General features: G+C 39.5%; 1 protein-coding gene across 2 annotated transcripts; it reads right to left on the bottom strand.

Moving 5' to 3' along the window:
• Positions 1 to 545: 545 nt before the first annotated feature.
• Positions 546 to 3524, bottom strand: LOC100914024 (uncharacterized protein C1orf50-like). 2 transcript variants are annotated; one of them, XM_031968703.1, is made up of 2 exons: positions 3074 to 3524; positions 546 to 3043 (listed from the first exon to the last, which is right to left on the bottom strand). In XM_031968703.1, exons 1-2 carry the CDS (start codon positions 3431 to 3433, stop codon positions 2393 to 2395), a joined length of 1011 nt encoding a protein of 336 aa, XP_031824563.1. In that variant the 5' UTR covers positions 3434 to 3524; the 3' UTR covers positions 546 to 2392. The 2 variants fall into 2 exon arrangements, with proteins under 2 accessions (XP_031824563.1, XP_031824560.1); XM_031968700.1 differs by having other exon boundaries at positions 546 to 3524.
• Between the last annotated feature and the right edge of the window lie 9068 nt (positions 3525 to 12592).

The following is a 12592-nucleotide window of genomic DNA, read 5'->3' as shown; positions in this document are numbered from 1 at the left end:
AATCTAGACCACTCAAACAGCATCAACAGGATGCTATTGTTTATCTCTTATCTGTCCACTGAGAATGCATTCTCAGTGCAAAACTCCATTTTCCATAGACCTGCCACTGTAGAAGTCCGTCTCTTGATAAACTGATTTCTATCTAACAATAAACTTTTATTTTGCAACTAATATTTCAGGAATGAGTGAATTCTTTCACTCCTAAAACCTGCAGCCAATTTAAAGGGAATTTTTAACAACTCTCTTATAGCCACTAACCTCTAAACCACTAGGAATCTAGACCACTCAAACAGCATCAACAGGATGCTATTGTTTATCTCTTATGCTCACTGTAAGGCATTTGACAATTACTGAATGAACATGGGGACTTTTAGCTAGGGATATGCCCAGGAGAATTTGCAAAACAATTTTTTTTCCCCTGCATGAAACAATTATTTAGGTAATTCAGTTAGCTGGATAATTCACAGAAGAAAAAATATCTTACCTTACTGTTGAGATATCAGGTACGTGTGGTGGCGTCTATGAAAGAACTCAGGCTCAGACAGTTTCCAACCCAAACCAAGACATTTTAATGAGATTTACACTTTCAGTCGGTGGGCCAACGTCCCTGAAGAAGTCAGCAGCCCAGTAAAGCATGACAAAGATTTTTATAGGGTAAGTATTGCTGATTATATCCCAAGATATGCAAATCTTGAGGTTATAGTTGACTAATATGGGGAGGTCCTAAAGCCATGATGTAACTGCACATGTGGATATCCAGAATGCATACAGAAAAGCCCACTTGCTTGGGGGTAAGGGAGTAGTATTAATTTATGGTAATGCTATTATAATTAGCCTAAGTTCACCCAAGGACAACAAAGGGGGAACTGCCCAGGCACCATGCCTGGGGAAAGAGTTATTGAAGTTTGCAGCCCAATATTCTATTCTGCATCCTCTTGGTGCTTTCTTATTGACTAATTTCTGTGCTATGTTTTGAAGTAACCATCATGTAGTAACCTGATGATGTGATTACAGAGTATGATTACCTGCTCGTTGTTCTAGTGAAACCCATGATTAATTATTTCTGTGTGGCCCTGGGCCAAGGGTAGAATTTGAACAGGGGTGGACTGGAAACATCATTATTACATCACAGTTTGTCTGAATTACTCATATAACTGCTCTTCTAATTCAGTACAAAAGTACTGAATTAGAAGTCAAAGGATCTGGGTTAGAATAGTGGCTTTGTTACTTATGTGATATTAGTCTAGTCACCTAATTAACTACTAGCCTTAGTTTTCTTATATAAGAGGACTATATGATCTCTTAGATCCCTCCAAGCTTTCAATCTAACGAGCTCAAAACACACAAGGTCAGGAGATTAAATTTTTTGAGTTCTATGAAAAAATAAATAAATTTTGTGCAAACAGAGCTTCAAAGTTTTCATTCCCATAGTATTGTTTCATCTCTCCCTTTCATAACATTTGGAAATCGCCATTTAAATGGACTCTTGTTACTGATATCCTGGTTTAGCCCTGGACTTTTGCCCCACACCTGGCTAAAATCAGTTCGCCTATCTTCATTCATGAAGCAGAATGGCTTCACGAGGGAAGTGTTTTCAAGTACTTCCTCAGATACTTAACCGCTATGGAACCCTCAGTCTCTTCCCTCATTTGTAAAAGAAGGGGGATGTATTCAATGACTTCTGAAGGTCCCTTCCATCTCTAAATCTATGATCCTAAAACTGATATAGGAGCTGAAGGCAAGGAATTAAAGAGACAACCACTACTCTTCTCTCTTGCATTTGTATCAATTCTCCAGCCAAAAAAAAGAGAGAGGCTAGAGGAGCTAGGGAAAATGCAGAGCAGACAGTCCTTTGTTAAGAAAATTAGAATCACTTTTTTGGTGAGCCACATTATTATTCCTGAGACCTTGATGATTCTGAGCCTAAAGTTCTCTGGAACAGGGTAGAATCACTTATAGAAACAGAAGAGCCAGTCCTTCGCTTGACCCTAGTCCCATTCCTAAACATCCTGAGTTAAAAAGGGGTCGCGGTACAGATTCCTCTATGTATAAACAGCAGTCTACAACCTTTTTAAAGAAGTGACATTTCTTCTCTGTACTATGAAGTTCCTATAAAGTTCAGCTACCGTGACGGATTCTGTCTGTTTGGGTGAGTTGGGAGGTGTAATGGTTACTGGTCCATGTGTGTTTAGTTGGGGATTCTCTTTAGCAGGGAGTGTGCGGCCCCAAACGGAGTTGATAAATATACTTCAATTCACACAGGGGGAATGAATCTCCATCCAAGGTACTCAGGCGTGCATCACCTCTCACAACTCCTATAAAGCAGGACGCAGGGAAGCTAAGGAGACCCGAGGAGCCAGGCCCACGTCCTGTTCGGCATTGTCGGTGACGGCTAGGTGAGGCCCTGGAAGTTGGGCTCTGTGCACTGGGGCAGGGCCATCTGCTGGCTCAGAAACTTGTCCACGATGCCGATTTCGGCCTCTTGTTTCTCGATGTTGTCGAAGGGAGTCCAGGAGAGATCGTGCTGGAGCTTGTAGGCGCCGAGAAAGTCATGGGGACAGCTCGGCCCCCACTCCTTTGGCGAAATAATGGAGAAGTATTTCTGCCCGTTGTCCCGCTTGTAGAGGTAGTAGATGTTTCCAGGCTTCTTCACCATGTTGCAAGCGGCATGGTGCAGCTCGGCGTCCCTTTGGGCGTCTTCCAGTATCTTGCTGGCCTGGGTTTGCAGGTGGCTGATTTGCTGAGCGATCACTATCAGCTTGTTGGTGGCATTGGCTTCGATGAATTCGTCCGCCTTCTGCACCTGCTGCGCGAGTTCCACCAGGTTCTTGGAGTGTCCCACCCAGTGGGTGTGGTAGGGGGTCAGCTGGTTCGAGACGGAGTCCTCGTCTTCCGCCGGGAACGCGACCTGGGCCGTGACCCCGACGACCTCCGTCGCGGCCCCGATCTCGGCGGCGGCGGCGGCGTCGCCCTCGGCTGGGACCTCGGTGGCCAAGCGGACCTCGGTGGGAACCTTGGTGGCCACGCGGACCTCGGTGGGAACCTTGGTGGCCACGCGGACCTCGGTGGGAACCTCGGGGGCCACGCGGACCATGCTGGAGACCTCGGCGGCGCCGTCGACCTTGACGGGGACCTCGATGGCTACGCTGACCTCGGTGGGGACGTCGGGGGCGAAATTGACCCTGTGGGGGACCTTGGCGGCGACCCCGCCCTCGGCGGGAGCCTTGGTGGCGGCGTCCACCTCGGCCGCACACTCGACCTTGGCGGCGCCGTCGTCGTCGAGCTCGGCCGCGCCCTCGACCTTGGCGGAGGCCTCGCTGGCGGCCCCGACTTCGGCGGGAACCTCTACGGAGACGTTCAGCGAAGGCAAGGCCCCGCCGCCCGCCTCGGTCTCTACTCCGTCTTCTTCGGAGGCCTCCTCGGGGGCCGCCATGCTCCCTGCTGCGCTCTGGAGGAGCGTCCGAGCGCCTTTGGGTCGGTCCGTGCGCCGCCGCGGGGACTATGGGCCTTGTTGGATAAGTGCCCTCCCTTCTGATTCGTTCCCCGCTCCTAGGACTTCTCTTTCCCTCTCTCTAGGAAGAAGCGTTGGGGTCGGCCGCTGCTCTGAGGCCATGCTGTGCGCGTTCTCAGGACACAAGGGATGCGCATGGGCCAGGGCCCGGAGGTCTTGGCTGGCTAGAACCCGAGCCAGGGCGGGGTGGGGCGAGCCATAGCCTCCAGGTTCCGCTTCTTTTTCCCCTTCTTCATGAGGGGTAGCGTGTAGGCTTCTCCGCGACTCTTACTACACTATCATTGGTTCTGTCTCTCTTCACCCCGGCTTGCTTAGAGGAGCGCAAGTGCTGTCGCTCTGCCTTGCTCGGGGGCAAACTTCCCACGCTAGGTTTGAGCCCCGCAGGGACCCCCTTGTTATGTTCTGGCCTAAGGGGTTTTGCTCTTTGTCTTGTGCTACCGGTTGCTTATGTAACAATGGCAGGAGCCAGCGTTTGTACAGTGTTTACTGCGTGCTAGGCTAACCACTACAGTTATCATCTCATTTGATCAACGTTTAGGCTCATTCACTATCACTTTTTTGAACAGAAAATAAATACAGGCCCCGTAGCCGTCTCTTTCGGGACAAAATAAAACATTTCCTCTCTTTGGCCTACTGTCATCAACTTCACTACACGTTAGAATTAGTGGCAGCCACATTTTCATTCATTTCAAGTGAAATGAAGCGACAAAAGGACAGTAAAATCCCGCACTTTGGGCTATAGAGGCGGAAATCACCTGTTAATTCCGGTTTTTTTCTTCTTCTCCAAAAGGGAAAGGCAGACAGAAGTTGGTTGAGGGGAAGTTAAGGAGGGAGTTACTTTTTTTTACCCAGAATGGGAAATATGGCAGGGAGGTTAAGGAGAACGGACTGAGGCTGCCTGTATTTGTCTCAGCATATCCCCATCGTCCTGCATGGGGATCTCAGTGCACATGGGTTTGTAGAGGGAGAAGGAGTACGGTCTTCTAACACCATAACCTAGCCCTATGCTTCTTTTTTTTTTTTTAATTTATTATTTAATAGCCTTTTATTTACAGGTTATATGTATGGGTAACTTTACAGCGTTAACAATTGCCAAACCTCTTGTTCCAATTTTTCACCTCTTACCCCCTCACCCCCTCCCCTAGATGGCAGGATGACCAGTAGATGTTAAATATATTAAAATATAAATTAGATACACAATAAGTATACCTGACCAAAACGTTATTTTGCTGTAGAAAAAGAATCAGACTCTGAAATATTGTACAATTAGCTTGTGAAGGAAATCAAAAATACAGGTGTAGCCCTATGCTTCTTTGTGGTTTTCAAAATAAAAGATTTTCCTCCGTATCTCTCCCAAGTCCCAAACTGATGTATTCCAGTCTGCTCAGTTACTTTTCAGTCTCATGTTTCCATAGCAACACTAGCTAGCTAACTGGCATCCTGGGAGGTGAACAGTTCCATTAGACAAGTATTGCTGAAGGCAACAAATTTAAGGATCTAAATCTTAAAGATTTCATTTATTCATTAAGAATTTAATTGTGACCTTCAAATTTAGTCTTAACATTCAAGCCGTATTTACAAGTCATTTCCTGTTACATTAGCTTTGAAAAAGAGTTGAAAATTTTTAAAAACTGTCTTTGGAATATAGCTCCCCTATTTAGTCGATCTCAGACAAAGTGAGCTATTTCTTTTAAAAATATTTAGAAATTTTAATTTGGACTTTAGCTTGATGTGCTAAAAGAAAAAAAAAAAGCCAGTATGATTGTTTACCATATGTAATTTACCATCAGCAACAGTATTGCAATAATATAGTGGGAATAGCAACAAATTTGGAGTCTGAGGGCCTGGATTTGTGTCCTGTTTATGACATTTTATATTATGATAACTAAATCATTTCAGTCCTCTGAGCCACAGTTTCCTCATTTGTAAAATGGAGATAATCATACTTGTGTTACTGCCTTATGAACTGTTTTAACAATTTGAACTGTTATTAGTATTAAAACTGGTCATATGAATCTGAAGCTGTGAGTAGGCTCCTAACAAGACTCCCAAATGCCGATCCCATTATACTTTATTCTGTGCATTGTGTCAGACTACATTTCTCTTCATTCTGACAGGTCTAAAGCAGCTAAACCAGAGGGAAAAGCCTTCTTGCAGCAAAAAGCACAATCTAATTTAGAAGAAGAAACAGTCTATTAGATCAAGTCAATTCACAGAATACAAAGTTTTTTGTACTATTAGTTTTCCTTGAATTTATTTTTTATTATTATTTTTTTTGTATCCATCCTTTTAATTCACACAGTCTATTTCTTATACCTGAAATGCATCATCTTCTTAAACCTACTTTTCAGAATTTGTACCTTTCTTCAAGGCTTGGCTCTATACAGGACAGGTTATAATCTCTTTATGAAGGCTTTTCTTTACCCTTAGGTACCAATGTTTTCTCTCTCTTGAAATTATTTAGTATTTACTCTATGCACATGGTTTTTCTTCGTAAGGACTGCTTCTTTTTTGTCTTTTTATTCCCAACACATTGCCTGGGGAGATCACAGTTACTTAATGAATATTGTTAATAAATCTAGGTAAATGAAATGGAAGGTGGGAAATTAAGCTCATAATTGTGGTTCCAAAGGCAGGTGAAGTTGGTCTAGCAAAGGCTCTTTACTCTACCAATTAACATCAATTAACCAGTACATAAAGATCTTACTGAGAAAGCAAGGTGGTTCAGTGGGTAGAAGGACAGACCTGGAGTCAGGAAGAGGAAGACTCTTGAGCTACAAATACTTATTAGCTTTGTGAGCCTGGGAAAGTCATTGAACCCTGTTTGGTTTCAGTTACTCATCTGTAAAAATGAGCTGGTGAAAAAAATGGCAAACTCATTATCTTTGCAAAGAAAACCTCATATGGAATCATGAAGACTTGGATACAACTAAAATGACTGAACAACAAAAAGAAACAATACTAATAAGATATGCCAAAAGCAGAAGTTACAAAGCACTTCTCCCAATACTCAGAGTACACTCCCCTCTATCATCTTGGTCCCAGAGGAGAATGGGCTCAACATTTTAAAAAATTGCTTTTATGAAGCATTTACCCTCACTGAATTTACTTCTAAATGTATCACAACTAATGAATGTCATTGTCACTTTCTCTTGCCTGGCATTGATTCATTGTCTGCTGGGTTGTTTGGGTTGTGTCTGTATTTTATTTCATCCTGGGCTAGACTTTGGACAGAATCTGGCATGGTCTCCAGCTTCTAGATTGAGCTCATGAGGTCATAGTGTAGTTCAGAACTCTTTTACCTAAAGGAGGAAAGAATAAATTTAAAAACTCAAAGGAACATGTGGCCCATATTCATGGGCCTATTGGACTAGGAAGCAAAAATAATTCAGTTTGGATATTAGTTTCGTCGGCTGTAAAATAGGGATAATAGTCCCCACCTTTCCTAATTGTTGTGAGGATCAAATGTGGTAATTTATGTAAATGATTTTCAAACTTTAAAATGTTATATGAATACTACCTAGTTATTTATGTCCATTATATGCTAGCTGTACTCTTCCTTATAGGTAGGATTGCCCCAAGTGCCTTTCTTGTGTCAGTGTTAGAATTCACTGGGTCCACTGGGTCAGAGGCTGCAGTTTCTTTTTCTTTTTTTTTTTTTTTTTTAGAAAGAATAGCTTTTATTTTTTTTTTTAATTTTTTTATTTAATAGCCTTTTATTTACAGGATATATGCATGGGTAACTTTACAGCATTAACAATTGCCAAACCTCTTGTTCCAATTTTTCACCTTTTATCCCCCCACCCCCTCCCCTAGATGGCAGGATGACCAGTAGATGTTAAATATATTAAAATATAAAATTAGATACACAATAAGTATACATGACCAAAACGTTATTTTGCTGTACAAAAAGAATCGGACTCTGAAATACTATACCATTAGCCTGTGAAGGAAATAAAAAATGCAGGTGTGCATAAATATAGGGATTGGGAATTCAATGTAATGGTTTTTAGTCATCACCCAGAGTTCTTTTTCTGGGCATAGCTGGTTCAGTTCGTTACTGCTCCATTGGAAATTATTTGGTTGATCTCATTGCTGAGGATGGCCTGGTCCATCAGAACTGGTCATCATATAGTATTGTTGTTGAAGTATATAATGATCTCCTGGTCCTGCTCATTTCACTCAGCATCAGTTCGTGTAAGTCTCTCCAGGCCTTTCTGAAATCATCCTGTTGGTCATTTCTTACAGAACAGTAATATTCCATAATATTCATATACCACAATTTATTCAGCCATTCTCCAACTGATGGGCATCCACTGTTTCCAGTTTCTAGCCACTACAAAAAGGGCTGCCACAAACATTCGTGCACATACAGGTCCCTTTCCCTTCTTTATAATCTCTTTGGGATATAATCCCAGTAGTAACACTGCTGGATCAAAGGGTATGCACAGTTTGATAACTTTTTGAGCATAGTTCCAAACTACTCTCCAGAATGGTTGGATTCGTTCACAACTCCACCAACAATGCATCAATGTCCCAGTTTTCCCGCATCCCCTCCAACAATCATCATTATTTTTTCCTGTCATCTTAGCCAATCTGACAGGTGTGTAGTGGTATCTTAGAGTTGTCTTAATTTGCATTTCTCTGATTAATAATGACTTGGAGCATCTTTTCATATGACTAGAAATAGTTTCAATTTCTTCATCTGAGAATGGTCTGTTCATATCCTTTGACCATTTTTCAATTGGAGAATGGCTTGATTTTTTATAAATTAGAGTTAATTCTCTATATATTTTGGAAATGAGGCCTTTATCAGAACCTTTGACTGTAAAAATATTTTCCCAGTTTATTGCTTCCCTTCTAATCTTGTCTGCATTAGTTTTGTTTGTACAAAACCTTTTCAGTTTGGTATAATCGAAATTTTCTATTTTGTGATCAGTAATGATCTCTAGTTCTGCTTTGGTCATAAAGACCTTCCCCTTCCACAGGTCTGAGAGGTAAACTATCCTATGTTCCTCTAATTTATTAATAATTTCATTCTTTATGCCTAGGTCATGAACCCATTTTGACCTTATCTTGGTGTACGGCGTTAAGTATGGATCAATGCCTAGTTTCTGCCATATTAGTTTCCAATTTTCCCAGCAATTTTTATCAAACAGTAAGTTCTTATCCCAAAAGCTGGGATCTTTGGGTTTGTCAAAGACTAGGTTGCTATATTTGTTGACTGTTTTATCCCTTGAACCTAATCTATTCCACTGATCAACTAATCTATTCCTTAGCCAATACCAAATAGTTTTGGTAACTGCTGCTCTATAATATAATTTTAGATCTGGTACAGCTAAGCCACCATCATTTGATTTTTTTTTCATTAATTCCCTTGAAATTCTTGACCTTTTGTTTTTCCATATGAACTTTGTTGTTATTTTTTCTAGGTCATTAAAATAGTTTTTTGGGAGTCTGATTGGTATAGCGCTAAATAAATAGATTAGTTTAGGTAATATTGTCATCTTTATTATATTTGCTCGCCCTATCCAAGAGCATTTAATATTTTTCCAATTGGTTAGATCAGACTTAATTTGTGTGAAAAGTGGTCTGTAATTTTGCTCATAAAGTTTCTGATTTTCCCTTGGCAGATAGATTCCTAAATATTTTATATTATCAGTAGTTACTTTAAATGGAATTTCTCTTTGTAACTCTGACTGTTGGATTTTGTTAGTGATATATAAGAATGCTGATGACTTATGTGGGTTTATTTTATAACCAGCAACTTTGCTAAAGTTGTGGATTATTTCTAATAACTTTTTAGCAGAATCTCTGGGGTTCTCTAAGTATACCATCATGTCATCGGCAAAGAGTGATAATTTGGCTTCCTCATTGCCTATTCTTATTCCTTTAATCTCTTTCTCAGCTCTTATTGCTATAGCTAGCGTTTCTAATACAATATTAAATAGTAACGGTGATAGTGGGCAACCTTGTTTCACTCCAGATCTTATTGGGAATGGTTGCAGTTTGTCTCCATTACATATGATGCTTACTGATGGTTTTAAATAGATGCTGCTGATTATTTTAAGGAAAAGTCCATTTATTCCTATACTCTCAAGTGTTTTTAATAGGAATGGATGTTGGATTTTATCAAATGCTTTTTCTGCATCTATTGAGATGATCATATGGTTTTTGTTAATTTGGTTATTAACATGGCCAATTATATTGATAGTTTTCCTAATATTGAACCAGCCCTGCATTCCTGGTATAAATCCTACTTGATCATAGTGTATTATCTTGGAGATGATTTTCTGTAGTCTTTTTGCTAATATCTTATTTAAGATTTTAGCATCAATATTCATTAGGGAGATTGGTCTATAATTTTCTTTCTCTGTTTTCAGCCTACCTGGTTTAGGTATCAGTACCATGTCTGTGTCATAGAAGGAATTTGGTAGGACTCCTTCATTCCCTATTTTATCAAATAATTTATATAGCATTGGGGCCAATTGTTCTTTAAATGTTTGGTAAAATTCACATGTAAATCCATCTGGTCCTGGGGATTTTTTCTTAGGGAGTTGTTTAATTGCCTGTTCTATTTCTTTTTCTGAAATGGGACTATTCAAGCAATTTACTTCCTCCTCTGTTAGTCTGGGAAGTCTATATTTTTGGAGGTAGTCATCCATTTCACTTAGGTTATCAAATTTATTGGCATAAAGTTGAGCAAAATAACTCCTTATTATTTCTCTAATTTCCTCTTCATTGGTGGAAAGTTCTCCCTTTTCATTTTTAAGACTACTAATTTCATTTTCCTCCCTCCTTTTTCTAATCAGATTTACCAAAGGCTTATCTATTTTATTGGCTTTTTCATAGAACCAACTCTTAGTTTTATTAATTAGTTCAATAGTTTTTTTACTTTCAATATTTTTAATTTCTCCTTTTAATTTTAGAATTTCCAATTTAGTATTTGATTGGGGGTTTTTAATTTGGTCTTTTTTTTTTTGTTGCAAGCCCAATGCATTAATCTTTTTTTTTTCTGTTTTATTCAAGTAAGCCTCTAAGGTTATAAAATTCTCTTATTACTGCTTTGGCTGCATCCCACAAATTTTGGTATGATGTCTCATCATTGTCATTATCTTGAGTGAAATTATTAATTGTATCTATAATTTGCTGCTTCACCCAATCATTCTTTAAGATGAGATTGTTTAGTTTCCAATTACTTTTTGGTCTATTTCCCCCTAACTTTTTGTTGAATGTAGTTTTTATTGCATCATGATCTGAAAAGAAAGCATTTACTATTTCTGCTTTCTTGCATTTAATTTTGAGGTCTTTATGTCCTAATATATGGTCAATTTTTGAATAGGTTCCATGAACTGCTGAGAAGAAAGTATATTCCCTTCTATCTCCATTCAATTTTCTCCAAAGATCCAACATACCTAATTTTTCTAATATTCTATTTACTTCTTTAATTTCTTTCTTATTTGTTTTGTGGTTTGATTTGTCTAATTCTGAGAGTGCAAGGTTGAGATCTCCTACTATTACAGTTTTGTTGTCTATTTCTTCTTGCAACTCTCTTAACTTCTCCTTTAGGAACTTCTCCTTTAGGAAGTTGAGTGCCATACCACTTGGTGCATATATGTTTAATATTGATATTGCTTCGTTGTTTATGCTACCCTTTAGCAGGATGTAGTTTCCTTCCTTATCTCTTTTAATTAGATCAATTTTTACTTTTGCTTGATCTGAGATAAGGATGGCTACCCCTGCTTTTTTGACTTCACCTGAAGCATAATAGATTTTGCTCCAGCCTTTTACCTTTACTCTATATGTATCCCCCTGCTTTAAATGTGTTTCTTGTAAACAACATATTGTAGGGTTCTGACTTTTGATCCAGTCTGCTATCTGCCTCCTCTTTATGGGGGAGTTCATCCCATTCACATTTACGGTTAGAATTACTAAATCTGTATTTCCTGCCATCCTAATAACCCCAGATTGTGCTTTACTTATTCTTGCCTCCCCCAACCCTCTTTCCCCCTTTTAAACTTATGTACCCCTCTTGTATCACGATACTTATCCTCTTTATAATCCCTCCCTCCCCCCCTTTGAGTCTTTCCCCCTTCCTTCCCTTATTACTCTTTTTCTTTTCCCTTTTCCTCTCCCCCGTTTTTAATGAGGCGAGAGAGAATTTTCTCTAAAACAAATGTCAATTATTTTTTCTTTGAGCCAACTCTGATGAGAGTAAGATTCACACAATGTTCCTCCCCCTCTCTAAATTCCCTCAGATATGATAAGTTTCCTTAGCCTCTTTGTGGGATGTGGTTTCCCTCTTTTTATCCCTCCTTCCCACCTTATTCTGCCATCATCCCTTTTCCATATCTACTTCCCTTTTTTATGTTATATCAGTACAATCAAATTATACATGTATTCTTTTTGTATATCCACAACAGAAATACAATTCTCAAGAGTTATTTTTACCTTTTCTGCATCTCTTGAGTTCTATTCTTGGAGATCAAATTTTTTGTTTAGTTCTGGTTTTTTCTTCAGAAACAAATGGAATTCATTTGTTTCATTAAATGTCCATCTTCTTCCCTGGAAGAAAATGCTCAGCTTAGCTGGGTAGTTTATTCTTGGCTGCATCCCAAGTTCTTGTGCCTTTCGGAATATCATATTCCAGGCCCTTCTTTCCTTTAATGTAGAGGCAGCCAGATCTTGGGTGATCCTTATTGTGGCACCTCGGTATTTAAATGGTTTTTTTTTGGCTGCTTGTAAAATTTTTTCCTTAATCTGATAGTTCTGAAATTTTGCCACAATATTCCTTGGGGTTTTTATTTTAGGGTTTCTTTCAGAAGGTGTTCGATGAATTCTTTCAATGCCTATTTTACCTTCTGATTCTATTACATCTGGGCAGTTCTCTTTTGATGATTTCTTGTAAAATAGTATCTAGGCTCTTTTTTTCATCATAGTTTTCGGAAAGTCCAATAATCCTCAGATTATCTCTCCTAGATCTATTTTCCAAGTCTGTCGTTTTTGTAAGTAGATAATTCATGGTTTTTTCCAGTTTGTCATTTTTTTGTTTTTGCTTGACTGATTCTTGCTGTCTCAATG

The sequence above is a fragment of the Sarcophilus harrisii genome, chromosome 1 (assembly GCF_902635505.1).
Source record: "Sarcophilus harrisii chromosome 1, mSarHar1.11, whole genome shotgun sequence".
Classification (NCBI taxonomy): domain Eukaryota; kingdom Metazoa; phylum Chordata; class Mammalia; order Dasyuromorphia; family Dasyuridae; genus Sarcophilus; species Sarcophilus harrisii.
Note: the sequence above shows the minus strand (reverse complement) of the source record. Positions and strands in the feature narration are given on the sequence as shown.

What these genes read in the sequence shown, in the direction of transcription:
- LOC100914024 (XM_031968700.1), bottom strand. Translation starts at nt 3,433, where the DNA reads ATGGCGGCCCCCGAGGAGGCCTCCGAAGAAGACGGAGTAGAGACCGAG.